Source organism: Enoplosus armatus, chromosome 17 (assembly GCF_043641665.1).
Source record: "Enoplosus armatus isolate fEnoArm2 chromosome 17, fEnoArm2.hap1, whole genome shotgun sequence".
Lineage (NCBI taxonomy): Eukaryota > Metazoa > Chordata > Actinopteri > Centrarchiformes > Enoplosidae > Enoplosus > Enoplosus armatus.
In genome coordinates, this window is record NC_092196.1 from 5,885,115 (window position 1) to 5,906,506 (window position 21,392).

Sequence of the window (21,392 nt, forward strand, 5' to 3'; positions counted from 1 at the left end):
CACAAGGTTCTGTGCTTGGACCAATACTATTCACCTTATATATGCTTCCTTTAGGGGATATTATTAGAAAACACTCCATACATTTTCATTGCTATGCAGATGATACCCAGCTATATTTATCGATCAAGCCAGAAGAACCTCATCAGTTAGCCAACCTCCAAGCATGCCTTAAGGACATAAAGACCTGGATGACCTGTAATTATCTGATGTTGAACTCAGACAAGACAGAAGTTATTGTTCTTGGCCCTGAACACCTCAGAAATACAATATCTAAGGATATTGTTACCCTAGATGGCATTGCCCTGGCCTCCAGCGCCACCGTGAGGAATCTCGGAGTTGTCTTTGATCAGGACATGTCCTTTAACTCCCACGTAAAACAAACTTCACGGACTGCCTTTTTTCACCTCCGTAATATTGCAAAAATCAGGAAGATCCTGTCTCAAACAGATGCAGAAAAATTAGTCCATGCATTTGTCACGTCTAGGCTGGATTATTGCAATTCCTTATTATCAGGCTGTCCCAATAAGTCCCTGAGGACTCTCCAGCTGATCCAGAATGCTGCAGCACGTGTACTGACAGGAACCAGGAAAAGAGATCATATTTCTCCTGTATTAGCTTCTCTGCACTGGCTCCCTGTAAAATCTAGAATAGAGTTTAAAATCCTTCTCCTCACCTACAAAGCTCTTACTGGTCAGGCACCATCATATCTTAAAGAGCTCATAGTACCTTATTACCCCACTAGAGCACTCCGCTCCCAGAATGCAGGGCTGCTTGTGGTTCCTAGAGTCTCCAAAAACAGAACAGGAGCCAGAGCCTTCAGCTATCAAGCTCCTCTCCTGTGGAATCGGCTCCCAGTTTGGGTCCGGGAGGCAGACACACTCTCTACTTTTAAGAGTAGGCTTAAAACTTTGCTTTTTGATAACGCTTATAGTTAAGGGCTGGCTCAGGCCTGCCTGGACCAGCCCCCTAGTTATGCTGCTATAGGCCTAGACTGCCGGGGGACTTCCCATGATGCACTGAGCTTTCCTCCTCTCCCTCCTCATCTTTGCACATTCATCACAGTCCAATGCATGTTACTAACTTTATTTCTTCCCCGGAGTTTCTTTGTGCTTTGTCGACTCGTAGGTCGCTGTGGATCGTGGTCCTGGTACGCCTGGGTGCTGCTGCTGCCATGGGCCTGCCTGACTCCCATCACTACCGTTATTATGTTTAGTCGTAGTTCTGTCACTATTAAAGCTCCTATTATTAATCTCAGCTAATATTACAGCTATTTCTACTGTTAGTGCTGCCATACATCTTTGCCTACCTATCTGTCTGTCTGTCTGTCTGTCTGTCTGTCTATCTGTGTCTCTATGTCTATCTCTCTGTCTCTGTCTGTCTCTCTCTCTCTCTCTCTCTCTCTCTCCCTAAAACCCAACCGGTCAAAGCAGATGACCGCCCACCTAGAGTCTGGTTCTGCTCAAGGTTTCTGCCTCTTAAAAGGAAGTTTTTCCTTGCCACTGTCGCCAAAGTGCTTGCTCATGGTGGGAACTGTTGGGTCTCTGTAATAACATTATAAAGAGTCGGTCTAGACCTGCTCTACTTTGTAAAGTGTCATGAGATGACTTTGTTGTGATTTGGCGCTATATAAATAAAATTGAATTGAATTGAATTGAATAAACACTGCATGACCCCGACTTGTATGAACTGGATTTCTTTACTAATTCATTAGTTCAAGGAATGTAGATATTCAGTGGTAACAGCATGTTAAAGACCTATGTTGTTTTGTTCTTAAAGTGTGTCTTACATTAATTCATCTGGGTGTGAGCGTGCATGTGTGTGCACACCATGAACAGGTGTACCTGTGTGAGGAGCAGCCTGAGGGCCTGTGCTGCTTCCTCGCTGAGCTCCTTCATCCCCCTCCTCTCCACCGCCTCCATCACCTGGAGGAGGTCAGGGTCCCACAGCACTGCTGTACTACCGTGCTGCAGGAGCTGCAGAGAACACAGACACAGATAGACGTACACATACAAATGCACAATCATGCACGGATGCAACCATTAACGAACACAGCAGAATTAGAGTGAGGAGAGTGAGAAAAGTAAGAGGTAGAAATAAAGAGAGACGAAAAGGAAAGCATAAAGAATCAAGGCAACAATTAACATGCTATCGTCTTGAAGTGATTTCATATTGTGGTTGATGTGGAATTAAATCTGCTACAATTTTGTAAAATGTGAAAATATGGGAAAGGTGCAGAGAGCCACATCAATCCCCAAATTTTAGACAGAATCCCTTTAGCGGTGTCTGAAATCCTGGATGTGACGGGGCGGCTCAATGGGTTACAGCTGTCCCCTGATTTCATTGAATAATACATGAAAAGAAAATTTAGAGCCTTAGTTCACAACACAAAATATGGTAATGTTTCTTGAATTTCCATGTGTTGTACTGCGTCAGCCTGTATAACACTGTACTGTATTCACTCTCATTACTTATGTGATCGAAATACTTCTACCACTTCTATGTTTTTATTACCTTCATTAACGTTTGATACTTTTAATATCAAATATTTATTACTGCTCAGAACCATGCCCAAGACATTATATTTGATTTGATGGTGTGTGTGTGCGTGTGCGTGTGTGTGTGTGTGTGAAACCTCTCACAAGTGTGATGAGTCTGAGAATGGCAGGGTGCAGAAGGCAGCTCTCTCCTGAGCTGAGCAGGCAGTAGAGGAGGAATCGAATCCACGGCTGACACGCCACGTACTTGGCTAACACACAGAAACACACAGGCACACACACAGAAAACAAACCCAGGGGGAGAAAAATGACAAGTCAGGATTCCTGACTCAGATCAATCCCGTTTAATTTTGCTCTATTCCTCATGGTGCAATTACTGTAAATGATTCATGTCGGAAGACTTGCCAAGAGCCACAACATCAAGACATGCAGCCGGCACGTAAAAAAACAAAACAAACATGCATGCTACAGTGTTGAAAGAATAATGCAACACACGCACATACAGACGCTAACACATGTACTTACACAATCCACATGTGCTGTCGAGCATACTGATAATTTTTTACTCTGTCTCAAACACATACGTTACCTGCACACGTACACACCTCTTTCATCTCTCGCTCACATTTGTACATCTTTATTGTCTCTCTGTCTCTGTGGTCAAATGTGCACGTGTACAGATAATCTACACTCACTCATTCCCAAACTGCCTCTCTGTCTGGTACCTGTAGTGGGACTCTTCCTCTGAAGGAAGCCAAGCAGGGAGCTTAGACAGTTGACTGAGGCTCTCAGCAACAGCTCATGCTTCTGAAGAGAAAGACAGACATGAAATATTAGAGAGAAGTCCGATATACAATATAAAGGGAAGAGGAATACATCTCTTAAATATCATATCATTCCAAGGCACACACGCACACGCACACACACACACACACACACACACACACACACACACACACACACACACACATGTTCACCAATGGACAGAGATGCAGCCAGAAACAAAAGGGAGAACAATGGAACACCGTAGAGGGCATCAGAGTGAGGTTTTAATAATGCATGTCTCTCCCACAGTGGCGGTGCTGACAGGGAGCACCATGTAGTGTCCAAAAATACTGAAGTAGGCCCGGCGGGTATATAGACGACAGTGGAGAGTTACGCCCTAATCCTGAGGCGGAGAGGAGATAGGAGACGAAAGGAGTCAAGAGGATGAGTGGGAGGGGATGAGAGAGTGAGGGAGGTGAAGTGGGTAAGGGTAAAAGAAAGATGAGAAGAGGGAAGATGAGGAAATTAAGATTAAAGGAGGTTACATTTAGAGTATAGAACAGTGAGGGACAGAAAGTGAGGAGAGGAAAGAGAAAGAGCAGAGTCAAGAAAGTGGAGGGGAGAGTGTAGAAGAGAGGCAAGCAAGGTGAGGAGAGGAACTCTGGAGCAGTGTCTCATACTGCCACCAAACCAGAGCATCAAGGGGAAAAGAGAGCAAAACAGAGGAGAGAGGGGGGGAGTCGAGAACTGTTACTCATATCAGCCTCTGAACAGCAGACTACAGAGCACTGAACCATAGAGCTGAAGCTCAGTTCAGCACCACAGTCTTCTACACAGAGAAGAAACGCCACTGGTGTGGAACCAGGCTGGCATTGGACAAAAAAGATATACAACAGGCATGATACCCAATTATCCCATAGTTTCATCCACATTATCTTTAGATCATCTTTATCTTTTGCAAATATATATGTTTACATATAGTTTTTGCTTACTTTGCATGATTGACGTATTACTAATTAACTATAAAGCTGGTATTATTACAACCAAATTGTGTAGAATTGGCCAGTGTACTGGAGGAGCTGGGTTTCACATCATGGTTGCATGCAAATAAGCATCAAAATGAGCCCAGAGGTATTAGATTTCATTAGCTGGAACTTTTTCAGGTTATTTGATCAACCCATTGAAATACATCACAGGCTTCTACAAAACCTCCCTCAACAACTTTGACACCTTTTCTCTAGTTCAAACATAATTTTGATGACCTCACCGCTGGCAAGGGCGGCATCGTGCTAATAGTTAGGGACACCGGTTTGAACACATTTGTGTCTGTGTTGCCAATAAAGTTTTAATGATCTGCCACTGCGATACTGTGTTTGTGTATCTCGATGACCTCTGAGTATCTGTTGAGTCAAGAATTCCCTGTTAATCTAAACTATAAACTAAAAAAAAATGTTACAAGCATGTTTGACATTTGCCTGCACTGCTTTCACTCTCACTGCCTCAATTTCACTTTCAATATTTCCACATTTCAGTACAAACCTTTTGCTATATTTTTAGGGTCTTAAATGAACAAAGTTCTTTTGCTCATTCTTCATCAGCGTGTCTTGTATCCCAATTTTCACATTATGCGCTACTGTATATGTTAGGGTCTCAACAATAAATTGAACTCTATTTAATGGACAATGAGTCTTAGAGGTGAGCTGTATTCAAGATGTATCTTGCTGCTATTTTATGGACAGTCAAAATGCATTACCACCACTCGTACTGGAGCTACTCATAAGTGCTGCAAACCTTGTGATTCATTGATTCACAATATCCTTGTTTCAGTCATACAGAAACACTTTATTGTGTTACTGTTCAGACATGGCCATTAACTGATGGCAGTAAAGGTAGCGGCCAATATATCTGATTGTGTGATAGAGCATTCTAGTGCATCATATCTATGTACAGTAGTGCTTCTGTATATTGAGATGCTGGAGCAACGCTTTGATCAGAAAGAATTACCAGGTTGAAACAACTATGAGATCAGGCCTGAGTAAGTATTAACATGTGTAGTAGTTCAGTGCACAGCAGATGTTTGTGTATAAGATTCTTTGTAATCTCTTTGAGAAAGAGCCTTATTTTGTGCACTTTTTCTTGCTCTGTGCTGGCTGCCACCAAGGAGAAGTAGTGCTTCACCTATTTATTGCTAATGAATGCTGGTGGGATACCAGTCTGCCTCTTCTGTAACCAAAGCAACTAAAGTCAATACACCAGCTACATGTAATAACATTTTGGAGACACCTGAGATATGAGCTGAATATGTGCGTCATTGCATGCTAACTGCTAAATCAATTGAAATCTCATTTTCTAGGTTCAATGTCATGCTGTAAAGAGTTTTAAGATTGCCTTTATGTTATCTTCTGCTGCAGAATGAAAGGTGGAGCGAAAGTAAAGAAAGCAGGCATCGTTATATCAGCATTTAAGCCCACTGCTGGTTATGTATCCCTGTTTGAGGATATATGTGCACACAGATAACTGCACACATGGATAACTGATGGTATATTTTTGTGTTAAATTTTTCAGTTCATATTGTTATTTATATTGCATTTGTTAGGATCCTGAATAAGTCAATATGTGCTGACTCATAGAATCTCTCTTCTCTCCTTTCTCACCTCACTAAAATATTTTGCATTTTCCTGTTTTTCATTATATACTGTACCTCTATTCATCAAGCCACCATGAGACAAATGCTTTACTGAATGAAATGTTTAGGTTAATGCTTGGAACTGACAAAGGAATATAAGCAAATACCAGCTGGAGTCTTCCTTAAACACTAGATCAGCAAACTTTCCAACCATCACTTGTTGAAAAACAATACATTTGCTAGCAATCCACCTTTCATTACAACACATAATTCACTGTAGGTGTTCTGTTATTTCTGCCTTCCACAAACAACAAAATGTGAGAAATGAAAAGTTGCAATGGCAGTCCCTGGAGTAAACTAAAATGAATCTCTTGATGTGAAATCCATATTGCGCATAAGACAATTCAACAGCAAAAACAACTGAGCTATCTGTCCTAATATTTACAATTTGACTGTATATCAACCCCCCCAAGTATTACAACCTGCAAAAGAAGTCCACTGAGAGCAGTTGAGAGGCACTGGGACCCTCTGGAGCCAAGCGGGTACAAAGCACCGTCTTCGGCCCCCAGGGGTCTTGGCCCGACCAGGCCAGGACCAGTGCTTGCACACACCACTGCTGATGCCAGGTCAACATCAAGTAGAGCCTGAAGCAACCTCAGGTAGCTGACTGGAAAGAGAAAGGGAGAGGGAGATGGAAGAAAGGAGGACTGGTACATTGCAGGAAAACCAAAGGGAATTAGGAGGAGATGGAAGCAAGAAAATGTGAAGGGTAAAGCCACAGGAGAAAGAGGTGCATGGTAGAACAGAAAAGAGTGAGAGAGCGTACAGAGTGGGAAGTGAACGTTTGAAATAGAAATGGTAAAAGGTAAAAGCAGGTAGCAGAGGGAATAGAGGCGTAGAGGAGAGAAAGAGTAACAGTTGAACAGAATTGAGGGCAATTTTTGAATTGATATATGACAGAAAGGCGGAGGGCAAGAAGTTAAAATGTCAGTGCCAAGTGTAGAGAGTGTGTGAGGCAGTGAGAGACATGGTTGAAAGAAGGTCAGCGAGACGGAGGGACCAAAGTAGCGATGGAGATAAAGAGAGAGACACGGCCAAAATGATTGCTAAAACACAGTGGGATCCAAACTGAGAGCTGCCAGACATTTGAATTGCACTTATGCCATGTACACTGAGATTAAAGCTCTCTGAGGGAGGGAGGACTCACTTAGTGGCTGCAGAAGAGAGGGACGAGAGACATAGAGAGATAGAGAGGGAGAAAAGAGAGGGAAGGATGGCTGGATGAATAAAGAAGGGTAGAAAAGGAAGAATAGGGGAGATAAAAAAAAAGAGACAGAGAGGAGACTGAGTGAGTGAAGGAGTGAAGAGAGAGAGAGAGAAAGAAGAGGGAGATAGGCGGGCAGAGGGAGAGAGCCGATACATCACAGCATCCCTGACAGGCCACTTATTCAGCTGACAGACAGAGACACGGGAGCAGCAGGGATGATCTGTCTCCGAGTGGCACAGCGGGATGTGGGCCACTTAATATAATGAAAGTGTGCAAAATGCATGCCCGGGGTTTGGTTACCTCTGTTGAGGATAAAACATTGACAAACTGTCACTTTTTACCAGTGCAGGAGTACATGTTAACCAAACAGAGCTGAACCTCATTAGTCTATCCTGAAGTTTACACAGTATGCTGCAATGATCAGGGATGCCTGACACTCTCCAAATCTGAACCGAATTCTACTGACGTGTATTGAAGTATCTTGGTTTTACACACCCTCTAGTGTGTCTGTAATTGCACTGGACAGTGTTAAATGGAGTACCACAATATCACAGAAAGGATGAAGATGAGAAGAGATTAAACGAATGCATCAAACTGCGAGGAGAGAAATATGAGCTGTGCACAAATGCATACATACAAAATCACTTTGGATCACTTGCTTAAAAATAGCACTTGTATTACTGATGAATTGTTTTGGCATCTGCTGTCTGCAAGGGTAGAAAAAAATTTGGAGTTTGTTACCCAGCAAGAGATTGTCTGTGTTTCTTTTCTGAACAAGGAGTCGCTGCACAGCTGTGTCCAGACTCCAACTGATGCTCTTATGGACCTTAAATAATGGGAGAAAGAGAGAGAGAAAGAACAAGAGAGAGAGAAGAGAATCAGAAGAATAACAAGATTAGGGCCAAATATCTCATTGGAAGTAAGAATGTATTATCTCCACAGAGCTAGCAGCGAGCAGAGGAGAAAGTGCATTGTTTTATACCACAGCCTTATGTCACATGTAACGAAGGAACCCAATTGGTGTTTTGTATTCTGCACCAACATGTGAATCTATGCTCCCTTTTACTGTATGTCCTGTGTCTTACCCTTGACTGTGTTAAGTTCTATCCTGAAGTTGTGATAAGAGCAAAGCCGAGCTGTAGTGTGTACCTGAGCAGAGTGAACGTGCTGCAAGGTAATGAGGGAGCCCAGGAGTAGATGGCTGCAGCACAGCAGGGCTGAAGGAGGACAGGCTGATGGAGAGAGGGATGGAGCAGAGGAGGAGGAGGAGAGGATTGTCTGCAGCAGGTCCATCAGTCCATTGTTGGAGAGCAGCATGGAGACAGCTGGGGAGGAGAAGGCACTGTATCATCACACTTTGATGGGATCTGCGCATGTATGTCAGTGCGTGTGTGTGCGTGTGTGTGCGCGCGCGTGTGAATAGCAGTTGGTCTGGATGCCTGCAAGGTGACGTGCTGCAGGCACCCACCCACAAACACACACTTTCACCCTTCTGTTGCACCTGTGAGGACTACAAATTGATACACAGACCTTGACCAAGTGGATGGTTCACATTTCTTTTGATGTGACTTAATATACAATGTAGAAAGCGACATCAGCAAAAATGAAGAGAATACAAGGGGAAATCATTTGCATAACACTGGGGTTATATACAGTACATAGGCAGACTGCCAGGTCAGTTGTAAGTACAAGAAAAACTATAATTATATATTATTTAACGTTAGAATATCCTAGTTTTTGCCTTGAGATAGAGTAATGTGTTACTATTCCTGTCCTGCTCACCACCAGTTGAAACACCATCTAGCCTGAGGCTGAGGTTACTTGCATCAGTAAACTCACCACTAGTGATGAAGAAGCAGATGGCGAATGTAGGTAGGCTGCATAAGAAGGAGCAAAGTAACACTATGGGCATAATTAGCTTTGTTTCTCAATGGCATCCCTGCTCTCTGGCCACCAGCGTCACCTTATCAACTACAAACCAGCTTATTGCTGACCTCGTCTGAGTGTTTTGTTCTTGTTCAGATAAATTATTTAGCTTGTAATAAAATTAAAGCCAATCAAAATGTCATGTCAAATCATCATGTCTTTGGTAAGAAGCAGGGTAACATGTCTTGTTCCCTCCTGTTGATGGCAGCTCATTGCAAATTATTCCATCATATAACATATTCTTTTAGTTCCATAGTGGAGTTATTTCTTCAATATTTTGGCTCATTTTTTCTAATTTCAGGGGTGATTTTTAGTGTTCTCTTTAATAGAGAATAATAATAATAAAAGAATAAAACCTTTCAGAGACCCCATCTGTTTCTTATTACTTTTCTATTATCTGCAAAAAGCAAAATAAACTGATTGTGTCCACCCTTCTGACACTGTGTGTGTGTTTTTGTGAGATCTCTGAACTGAGTCAACTGACCATGTTACTGTGGGTGTGTGCATGTTTGTGTTTGCATGTGTGGTTTTGTCTATGCCTTACAGATATTTAGGCTTAGGCAAGGTGACAACACAACCTGAGCAGTTGTCATGCTTTTGTGTGTGCTTATGTTTGAGAAGCTCTCAGATTAGACAGCATAACGTTATGATTGGTTGGACATAACGTAAGATGTACAGCAGGAGTCAGCTTGCTTATTATTTCCTCTCTGTCTCAATGCTACATGCTTGTCAAGGTCAGCCTTTCACTGCTATCAAAACCAGGCAGAAGAAGAGAGAAGTTGAAGCAGAGGGACAGAGAGAGATAGCAACATACTGAGGGTGAGAGGGTGAAGAGGCAGGGTGTGTGAAAGATGCAGCGTTGGGAGAAGGAGAGAGACACACAGGGACAGAGAGACAGAGAGAGAAAGTGTGTCTCACCTCTGTCAGTGCAGTGTGCAGGGGACAGACACAAGCAGCAGTACAGGTAGCTGAGGGCAGGTAGCAGGCTCCCTGTGTTGGTAGGCTTCAACCTCCCTGCTATATTACTCACTGACACACACACACACACGCATTCAAGTCTTTTATCTGCAGTGCTCTCAGACACATTTGATAAACATTTCATTCACGAGAGACTTTGAGACATGTTGTGACAGACATAAAATGTAACATGATGAGCTTCGCCATTTACTGTCTGTCACATCACGTCTCCCACCGGTCTGTAAAGACTGAATTAATCTGATCTACCAGTGAAAATGTCAAAGCTGAGGGGCTGGAAAGTACAACTACCAACACAGAATGAGATTCCACATTACCACTAAGTGGTAAGTCACAGAGGGATGAGGGGTGTTGACGTTAAGGCGAAAAGAAAAAAGCAAATTCGAGTTATAATTTGCCAGATATGTTTGGTACATTTCTGAACAACATTTTCATCTACAGATCAGCAGCGAGCACTCCTCTGAGTAGGTTTGTTGGTGATGATGTTAAATCAAAGATGAGCGAGGCCTCCACTTAGGAAGGAATGCAGATGAATGTGGAGGCAGATGAGACAAACTCAGCAGCACGTGTTGAATAGAGATATGTCTTAGTGCCGTCACTATGTGATTATGTGACTGTAATGTAGCATGCAAGTGCCTGTGTGAGTGAGGATCATACTGTGTTGTGAGTGTTGAAGTAGTCTGTATGCACATTTGCAAAGAACTGAATGTGTTGTGCCTGTATTGTTATAGCATGTCTGAGTGTCTGTGTGTGAGAGACAATGTAATAAAATGTATAGGAACTGTGTGTGTTTGTGTATGCTAATAAATGAGGGCTGTGGGGAGGGGAGTTACGCTCAGTATGACCTGATAGCAGCACCTTTTCACCTCACCATGGTAGAGCAGCTTGAAGTGCACTCCGCCCATCTTACTGTAGGAGGAAGATGAAGGCGGATCACTGGCCTGCATCACACAAAGCAGCTTCAGCACCAGAGGGAGTGAGTTCACCGCTAAACAAAGAGAGAAAGAAACAAAGTATGACTGTAAACAGAAATGTGAAGAGAGACAGACAGATATATAAATAAATACGAACAGAGTGAAAAGTGCAGTGAGGGATAGAGAAGATAAACTTAATAAAACAGGGAAGAGAGACAACAGAGTGTAATGTATGTGTGTGTGTGTGTGTGTGTGTGTGTGTGTGTGTGTGTGTGTGTGTGTGTGAGAGAATTGACACAGAATTAGCATTTCACCTCGTCTCATTACTTAGTCTGAAACCTGATGTTCCCACTGTAGTTCACTGCAAAGCCAAAATAGAGGACATTGTTCAAACTGACAGTGTTCAAACAGTGATAAGGAATTTCTTAAACTTTATGAAGTACTGGTTTAGCAACAAGGGGTGGCCGGACCATGCTGTTCATCATCAAGAGGAGGCAAGAAGTAGTAAGCACATCTTCCTCAGACATATCAAAAATGACCATACGCACGTTAAATAACAATATTCTAGGTCTGCATCCAGAAAGGGTTATGGGTGAATGAAAAAGAGAGAGGGAGCATGAAGAGGGAGATAAGGTAAAAGGAGACAAAGAGCAGGAGTACTCTAACAGGAAAGAGACTGGAGGAAGATCAGGCAGAGCAGTCATCTACATACTTCTTTTACCCCTGTAGTGCATAACATTAAAATGTCTCCCCTTAGGATACCGCTGCATTAGGGGCTAATATAAAGTATATATTAATGCAAATTACAGTGGGCTGAACCAGAACACGTGCACAGATAACGGCCTGTAATCCCCACAGGGCCTGGGATGAGCAGAAAGCAGGCAGAGGCTAACCACAGCAACAGTTTCTGAATCCCCAGCTGGCACTCTGGTGTTGTGCCCTTCAGCTGTGCTCATTAACCTGGTCAAGTACACAGACATAATAACACCATCTGTCAGACACCTCTACCAAAAGCACATTACAGCACCAGATATGCATGCACATAAAGCACAGTATGTCTGGGAATTGAACCCCTAAACCTAAAGTGTTCATGCCCTACATTATTTGGACAAGACAACATTTGATTTCACAAGAATCAAACTAATACTGAGTACCAAAAACATTATCAATGAAAAATGCAAAAATTGAATAAATAGTTCATCTCGGCATTTACAGATTTGTCAGTGTTCAAGTTCTGTCACGGTTTCATCTTCATCTCCTTTTAAGTTGTTTTTCATTGGCAGTAGTTGACATTAACTTGTATTGTGACGACATGATCATACTTATCAAATTAACTGAGTTTTGTCTGATGTCTGACGATTCAACAGATTCTGTAGCTGTTCTGTATATCTACATGTATACGGTCTCTTATATGATATGAAAAAACACTCTACATTACCAAGAAAACACAATAGGTTGCAATGGAAATCAATGTTTGATTTAACCAACAAGTGTCCTCAAAAATTACACTTTGCTTAGTTTCTGCTATCTGAACACAGAAATGTAGGACTCATACAATTGAAACAAACAGATGACACAAATCTAGGAATTTTCCCCTCTTAAATATATATAACAATACAAAATCTGTCTATGATAGCAATCTTATGCACAGTGAAACGAAATCAATACTATACGCTTCATTCGGGAGAGTCATCTAGATAAACAAGCATCTCCCTTCCTACCGTCTGTACTGACAAGAGTGTTGGACGGATTCGCTTTAACAGAGGATTAATGGTTTTTCCCTTCCAACATTCATCAGAAGCGACAGTGTGCTGGGAACTGTTTTACCATTTCAATCCAATTTAAAAACAACCGAGTTTCAGGAGAGACTTTGTGATAACACTTTAGTTACAACAAAGTTTGCCTGGCAGGACAATTAAAATAAATAGCACCAGCACATGTCACATTTACTGTGTCTAGCATTCTTGGTGACCAATGTATTATCCTTCAGCTCAAGTATAAGTTCAGTCCAACATGACCCTTCATGTGTTTGCCCTGTGAAAAGTGTCCTTGAGTACGACAATGAATGGGAGCACTTAGTTTAATTTGATAGAAAAACAAACAAACCTGAAAAATTTGATGAATGGCTCTTAATGTAACTGTAAGACGCCTTTAATTTAAGTCTTTATAATTCAATGTTTTTGAACAGTTTTGACACATCAGAAAGAAATGCTGCCAGGGAGAACGGCCCAACAAACATAAATCGGCACAGGTATTCTTTCAAATGATCCACTATGTGAGAATAATTAAACTAAGTGCTTTCCATTGTGTTGCAAATGCACACCGTGCCAAATAGATCTATTAATCCATGCACATTACTTCATAGATACTTTACTGCTGTGTATTAGAAATTGTTATTTTCATATCAATATTTAAATTTCCAATATAATTTGTTGGCCTACTGAGATCAAATTGGTAGAGTTGAGGATGAATTCATTTTAAAGTTTTGGAGGATTTGAAATAATTCATACCTATAATCAGAAATTCAATATATAAAACTGACAAAAACACATTTAAACATTAATTACCAATTTATGCAAGTTTGCTTTAAGCATTGTACATGTATACTTTGACTTGACTTTGAACAATGGACAATGAGTTGAGGTGTAGATTGTTTTCTTGTAATGTCTTGGTCTCATCAGATTTTTGTTGTATGGCATGTGACATACACTATGTAGTGGGAATTCTATGAAGAGACATTTAACCAAAAATAGCATTTCTTAATCAAAAATAACTTTTAAGTCGATATGAAGAGGTGGGCATCTGAGACCAAATAGCCCAGGTGTGGCTGCTGCTGCTGGCTGTTTATGAAGCTGAAACTTAATTAAGAAACTCTTTCAGAGTTTGCTCTGTAGTGAGAGGAAACACTGTCATGGTACAGTTGTTATATTACATCTCAAAGTGTAGGAGCCCACTGGGTAAATCTGTGAGTGCATGTGCATATGTGTGTGTGTTTGTGTGTGTATGTGTACTATGTGTATGAGCTTGTATTGAGCAGGGAAGAGGCAATTTAATCAAAAGCTTTCATTTGCTATACAAAGTTTTAATATGTACGACTGAGGCAGAAAAACACTCAGGAAGAAAACAAAACAGTGTCTGCCGCATCATAAAAAGTAAACTCAGGGGAGTAAACAGCAACATTTACCTCAATCTATCAACTGTAATTAACTGTATCTGTGCTTTAATGAGATATAATTAACAGCTGGCATTAACCTTGATACATGATTGTGACTGTTGTAGACAATCTTTGCAAAAATGGGTGATATTCTATTCTATTGTGTGAAGATAAGATAGGATAAGATAATCCTTTATTAATCCCTCAGCAGGGAAATTTGCATTGTTACAGCAGCATGCGGGATAGTGCAATAGTAGAGACATAAGAAAGAAAAAGAAGAAGAACCGAGTGTATTGCTGTAGCCCTAAGAGTCAGAAAGTTTCAAAGGTATTAGTGAGCATTTCTGTGTCTAAATTTGTCCTTGACTAAACCGAGAGGTTTGAACTGACTGAGAACTGATGATATATTTTAGGTAGAATAAAGAAAGTTAAGTCCTTTAAGCGTGCAATGTGTTGGCACAGCAGAGGCCAGAAAGCTTCTTTTTTTTTTTCAACAGTGTAGGTTTCAACGTCAAAAGAGGAAAAATACTTGACAGATTTATGGCCCATGAATGGTATCACTTTGGTCTGTGTGATTTAAATAAGTATTTGATTTTACACAATTGTGATCGGCTCCACCAATAGAGAGGGCGTGGTTCAGTCTACTTAAAGAATGTTTTGTTATCAAAAGCTCAGATCATGCATAATAAATTCAAAACTCCTGATTCAATTCAAAACTTATTGAGGCACATTCATTTCAAATGAAAGCATCCATTACTGCTTCATCACTGCACTGCACGTGCATGAAACTGTCATTTTTATGCAATGTGATTCAACTTCACATTTCCTATGAATTGCTAGTAGAAGTGTAAATGAATTATCAGATTCATTTATCTCAGATTTGTGTTCCAAAATAGTTTTTCTGTGGAGGTGCAACAGGTATCTGTGTAATACTTCTATAAATCTATAACCCTGTTGCTGTGACTTTATGACTCTTACCCTGTGCACTGTGTCCCTGTCCAAGCCCATGGCCCATGTTCTCCACACTAAGCCTCTGTAATGCCTGGAGCAGGGCTGGTCTAAGATTGGTACATAATTCAGCCTCATAGTCTCCTTGACCATGCAAAAGAACTTCCAGCACCCCCAGGGCTCGTCCTGCCAGGGGGGCCTCCCTCGTGCAAACCATGTCCTGTATTCATACAGACAGACAAACGGAACAGAAAGACAGACGCGCTTTAAAACAGATTCATATTTTTTTTTGTATCAGCATTGTCCTAAGGTGCTCAATGCAGGCTCAAGACATACGTGTTTTCCACAAGCTATAGGACCCAAGTCTTATTACTGTTTCAGCATATCAGCCAGCATTTAAAAGTATCTTCACTTATATGGGGCCAACTTCTTCAATCCAAGCTCCGGTTTGGGGTCTCTGGTTCTCACCAGGAGGGTCAGTATGATGGCTGGATACTTCTTTATCAGAGTCAGTAGTTCCTTAGTTTCTGTGTCTGGCTCCTGATCCTGCCTCTCGTCTGCACGGCTTTGTCTCTCCTCTCCCTTCTCCTGTGTGTCTGCCTGTACCCAGGAATGAAGTTCAGCTTTTCATCAATTCTGATAAATAATAAAACACACTCATTCTATCTCTAACAGTTAAAAATTAATAAGTGAAACTTATTGGAGTGAAACCAGTAAAGAGAAATCAAATCAGTAACATGATTTATTGACAGATACAGTTTGAGATAGAAGTGATACAACTGTCCTCTTACCATGCTCCGCTCTGCATCTGTGTGCTGTGCTTGCTTGGTCAACCAAAGTTCCAAGACTAGTGGCCCAAATTTCTCTGTTAGCTCCGGATAGCGACAGATGAAGTGGAGGAGTGCAGGATGGTGAATGTAGAGGGAAGAGAAGCTCTGACAGGAGGAGAGTGCCTTGCTGATGCAATTAAGAGGAGCCTTGAGTAGGTTGGTAAAGACAGATTGAAAAAGCCAAAGTCTTTGAGATGAGCATTCACACACAAGTTGAAAAGTTTGCAGTTTTGAAAATAATTTTCTTCACAACCCAAATGTGAGACTGCTTTTAAAACCCACTGAGGCAGAGCCCTCATTCACAGCAGAAAGTCTCCTGTAATCTATGGCTTATTTATATTCATAGTCAACATAATGTACACACTGTTATGTACTTTCAGAGAAGCTGTAGCACAAAGTTTTGCCCTGTAATGTTCTTTGAACTAAAGAGAAGTACATTATTTAGAGAAAATGCTATTTGTTCCATGTAGCTTCAGAAAAATAAATTAAATATAGCCGAGCTATAATTAATATTCTCGCTGAATCATCTGCAGCAAAATATGGATTTTGCATCCAAAGATGAATATGAGCTGTCAAGCTTTGATTCTGAGGCCTCCACATTAATGGTTATATATTAAACTGCACAGAACGCGAGATCCAGCACAAGCTGTTCTCACGCTGAAACAACACCTTCATCTTGACATAATCTTTAAACCTTAATGTTGCATTGCTTGTGGGTAAACCTATGTAAATGAATATGATTTTTTTTCATTGCTAGGTTGACTCACTGAATGGAAAATAAAATATAATTTTCAAAACGGAGGCAAGTCAAAGTGCATTTTGGTAAGCACTGCAAAGAGATGAAAGATAAACATTTAGAAATACTAAAATAAGGCAAATGTACAAAATGGTCATGTGTTATTGTTCTACAAGTATTGTTTACTCAAAAGAACAACACAGTTTAAACTTTTACTTTTTTTATATCAAACTATACTTTGATGCTGATGCTGTATATCTACTGTACTATTTTTGTAAGCACTACCCCGTCGAGGTTGGAGCTCTTGTCCTGTGTCATTGCCAACAGATAGAGGGCAGAGTGGAGCACAGAGCGAGGCAGGACACAGCTGCCCTCCTCCTGCACTGAATGCAACAGCCACACCACACTGGAGAACACTGTCTGGTCTGGAAGGAGCCTGGATGACACACACACACACACACACACACACACACACACACACACACACACACACATATGCACACAGGCACAATAATGATGACATTAAACTATTACCAAACATTTAAATTTGAATGTATACAAACACATACCTGGATGTCAAACACACCTCAACAGACATGTTCACTGTGATGGTAATAAAGTGGACAAACAGACAAACTCTGTGTGCAAAGCAGACAAAGTGCTCCAGGGGCATGTTGATGTCACAAACTTGCTATCTCTCTTTCTCAAAATAAACACACACACACACACACACACACACACAAACACAGTCAACTCAGCCCTCCCACGCTATGTAAATCTCTGGCCACAGCTCCCATTAATCTTGATGAGACCACACAGTGGCAGAGAGAGGCTTTCATCCCCTTCCCCGGAGGGTAATGCATAGCCAAGGTTCCACAGAAGGACAGATTAAACTTTCCAAAAAAGCCAACGTATCTCTGAGGTCATAAAATATGTACTTAAGAACACCCTCAATGGGCCGCAGTAGTGCCCCTGGAGCAGGCAGAGAGCTACAGCAACATGTGAAACCAGCTGCTTTCTTGGTAGAAATGGGTAAAATATGTATATAGCTCTGATACTCTGTGATATCACACTAGATATCGTCTGGGATTTTGGTTATTTTAATACTGTGATATAGCTCAAATGTTGTTTTCTGCTCTCAAGGCTGCATTCTAGCAAAGTGGTGTTATTAAACTTCAGCTGGGTACAACCAACAATAAATGTCTCTGTTTTGTTACTATATCCACATTAAACATGTTTCTCAGAGTCAAATATTTCTGGAAGCACCTACAGACATCTCTTACATACATTTCAGGTTGTCAATATTGAGGAGTTACAATATTTGATTCTGTCAACATCATCAAGCCATACTTATACACAGACAAAACTGGAGCACAGACTAGTGGTGCAGCCAGCTGGCTACCAGCACTGGTATGGCGTACAGAGGGGGGTCAATGACATTTTATATTGATTCCCTAAGCACAGGTAATACAGTGCTACCAAGAGCTACTCAGCAGCCTCCAAGCCAGGAAATTACTGTCCTCCACAAAGACAGGCTGCTATGGGAGAACAAAGTCAGTGCTGCTGGATCAAACTATGCTCTCCCTTCTTACAAAAAACATTCTGCACAAGTGCTTAGAATTTGCAACAGCAAAATGCTTTTTACTGACGCTGAAATATTTATTGGTTAATTTCATGTACATGTAATAGAACATGAGCCCTCAATTTTAAATTGAACAAAGATTTCCATTTTTCATTATCAAAACGTTTGCAAAACCAAATACCATTTTCCTTTTTCAACTCTTATTATGTTATGAATCCCCAGAATGATTTGTGCATGACTGAAATGTGAGTAAAATAGGTTAAAATTTAACCTTATACCTTATATAATACAACATTATTTAACCGTTAAATAATGTTTTCTGTTGCTTGATGCTGTTCTATGTAGTCCAGTGGTCAGTCCAGACTGTGTGTGTGCGCTGTATTACCTGTCTCCTTCCTGCAGTGCAAGGTGAATTATTATCAGCAGACAGTATTGAGTGGCCCTTGGTCCTTTATATTCACACAGCTGGAGCCCCGGGGCCTCACACAGTAGAATTGGCCAGTCTGACAGACGACAACATAGAGAGGGAAGGTTGTATAGCAGAAGATTCTCCACCTCCTCAACATCTGGGGGATAAACAAAGACATAAAACAGAAACAGAAAGAAAAAGGTTTTAATAATCAATGCTAGAAACAGGAACAGGAGAAAGTTATAGGGAGAGGGTGACAGAGAAGAAAGAGGAAAGGATATGGATGAAGGAGAAATGGATGGTATAAAATAAAACACAGCAGAAGAGGCCCCGAGGCCTCATTTATAAAGGAGCATTACTCACCAATTTTGCATTTAAGACTAAAGCCAAGCAAAAGCTGAGGTTTATGAAAAAATCATCTGGGGGCGAAAATGAGTGGGTTTACACTGATTTCACACTTTTCCAATTATCTATATTATATCCAAGCATAAAGTCAATATCCATCATTAGCCAAGCTATGGATGTCATGGATGCTTAAATTATTTTTTTATATCATTCTTTGAAAAGCCATATTATATAATATAACAAAGTTAAAGAACATTTTTTCAAAAATGAGGTCCCTAAAGAATAGAAAGACAAGATGAAAAAAGTATGTGGAATGAGGGCTTTAGCATGATAGGGAACAGTAAGAAGGAAGGTGAAACTGCAAGGGAGAGATGGATGAAGACTAAAGACAGGAGTGCCAGTGTGATATAGTGCTGAGGAGGGCTTCCACCTTTCAAATAAACAATACTGCATAAAATGGTAATAAAGAAAAAAGACACAGAAGAGACAAAGGGGAAGGGAGATGTGAAGCACAGCAGGGAATTCAGATTTTTCTGAAACAGCTAAAAGAGTAAGACTATCGACACCGTGACGTTGCCTCCATCTCTGGGTTGTCTTTAGGGAACTGGAGAGAGAGAGGAGGGCGAGGGAAGGGAGAAGAAAATGAGATGCAGCTTATAAAGAACTGAAAGAGAACAATGCAGACAGAGAAGGGGAAAGAGAAAAGATGGCCACTGAAAAATGACACTAAATAGAGAACACTGTGTTGTGCAATGCAGGTCTGGAGAAAAAGAGGTTACTTTAACCTTTAATCGAGGAAACAACACCATACGCAATATATGAAAGCAGGTGCAGAGCAAAGAAAAGAATGACAAATAAGGCACGGGGAGATGGCAGACAGGGATGGGGGTCACTGATGCATGACTGCACAGAGGCTATAAAGCCATAGCCGGGTCTGTAGGGAGAGAGGCTACCAATCAGCCAGAGTGGAAAACAAAGTAAAGAAGGGAAGGGGAGTTAAAGTAATACAGTAGAGGAGGAAAGATAAATAGAGGAGGAACCAAAGGGGGAGGTGGCCAACTTGTTGAGGGCTGCCGACCCTTGGCAAGACAGAGAGCACCGTGGGCCAGAGAAAAATGAGGAGAAGGGCACCTGGCACCAATGCAGCCATCATCTCCAGGGAACTGAGGGGAGAGTCGAGATGAGAGGCAGGGAGAAGATAGATGGATGTCTCAAAGGGAGGACTGGGAGGGAGAGGAACACAGCAACGGACAGACAGGTGAAGAAGATGAGAAGGGAAACAACAGATGGGAGGAAGATAACAAAAAGATCTACAAAGGAGGCTGCAGTGACATGTCGCCTCCTGCTCAGGTTTGGGATGGTGCACAGAACAAGATACTAAGGAGAAACAGAAAAACTAAAATAAATAAAGAAATCTGGTTAACAAAGTTTAATATAAAGATATAAATGAACTTTTGTACAAGAAAAGTATCTAACATAAAATGGAATGGTAAAATTCAAGACGAGACCAAGGCAAAATGAGAGAAAGCGGAAAATGAAACTGAAATAGAAAAGGGCGATGAAAGGGAGGAAGATGTTAGCAGAAAAAGGAACAAACAGGAGTCTAGCTCCTCAGAACTCATTATTCACAGCCACTAACACACATAAACAAATACACACACAGCATGCATACAAACATAGACACACCCACAAACTTGCTTGTGGGTGTGTGTATATTTAGAAATATTTTACTCAATGCTGGTGTCAATGTCTCCTGGGAACAACCGCAGTTTCCAATGAAATTAGTTTTACATTTAATTTTAGGGGATGTTACAATGATGTGGAAAGGGATTAGGAGGGCAATAGCTCTGGGTTTTAGCATTTATTTTCACTCATTTAGAACTTCACTTACCTTAAGCTACTTTTCTTTAATATCATTTACTTCAGTCTGAAATAATCAGAAGCAATGCCCCTTTAATTGGAAATGTTATCTGTGTTGTTACAAAGTAGCATCGACATTTAAGGGACTTTACACAGGCACTTACAGTCTGCTGATATTCAAAGTCAACTTAAAGAGACAGAGAGAGGGAGTGAGCATGAGAGAGAGACCTTGATCTAAGCACAATAACTTTAAATTCAGCTGGGAATGTATTTCATTACACAATAATACAAATTTCCAGACCAAAATATTAAATATCAATGACAATGTCAAGTCTTCACAGGGATTAAGATGGGCACTTCTCAATGGACACTAAAATTCATGATAAAACTACCTCACTAAGTTATATTTTAGTAAAATTTCAACTATGGAAAAGAAATGATTTGAACAGCTGATCTGACATGACCTTCTTCACACAAAACAAACAATTGTTGAACAGTATCAACAGTTGTGTTCAGCGCTTCAGCAGTTTCAGATAACTGGTAGCATGACATCATTGCTTG

General features: G+C 41.0%; 1 protein-coding gene across 1 annotated transcript in view; it reads right to left on the reverse strand.

Moving 5' to 3' along the window:
• The window catches only part of LOC139300743 (meiosis inhibitor protein 1), a 54,009-nt gene that overhangs the window by 9,436 nt on the left and 23,181 nt on the right, over window positions 1-21,392 (reverse strand). The window contains exons 19-31 of the mRNA XM_070923925.1: window positions 18,603-18,783; window positions 16,921-17,071; window positions 15,861-16,046; window positions 15,538-15,669; window positions 15,100-15,289; window positions 10,926-11,042; window positions 9,998-10,108; window positions 8,303-8,478; window positions 7,895-7,979; window positions 6,369-6,553; window positions 3,221-3,302; window positions 2,640-2,746; window positions 1,842-1,973 (exon numbers count right to left, since the gene is read on the reverse strand). Of these exons, the coding sequence (XP_070780026.1) occupies window positions 1,842-1,973; window positions 2,640-2,746; window positions 3,221-3,302; window positions 6,369-6,553; window positions 7,895-7,979; window positions 8,303-8,478; window positions 9,998-10,108; window positions 10,926-11,042; window positions 15,100-15,289; window positions 15,538-15,669; window positions 15,861-16,046; window positions 16,921-17,071; window positions 18,603-18,783 (1,835 nt within the window). The remainder of the gene's footprint in view (window positions 1-1,841; window positions 1,974-2,639; window positions 2,747-3,220; window positions 3,303-6,368; window positions 6,554-7,894; window positions 7,980-8,302; window positions 8,479-9,997; window positions 10,109-10,925; window positions 11,043-15,099; window positions 15,290-15,537; window positions 15,670-15,860; window positions 16,047-16,920; window positions 17,072-18,602; window positions 18,784-21,392) is intronic.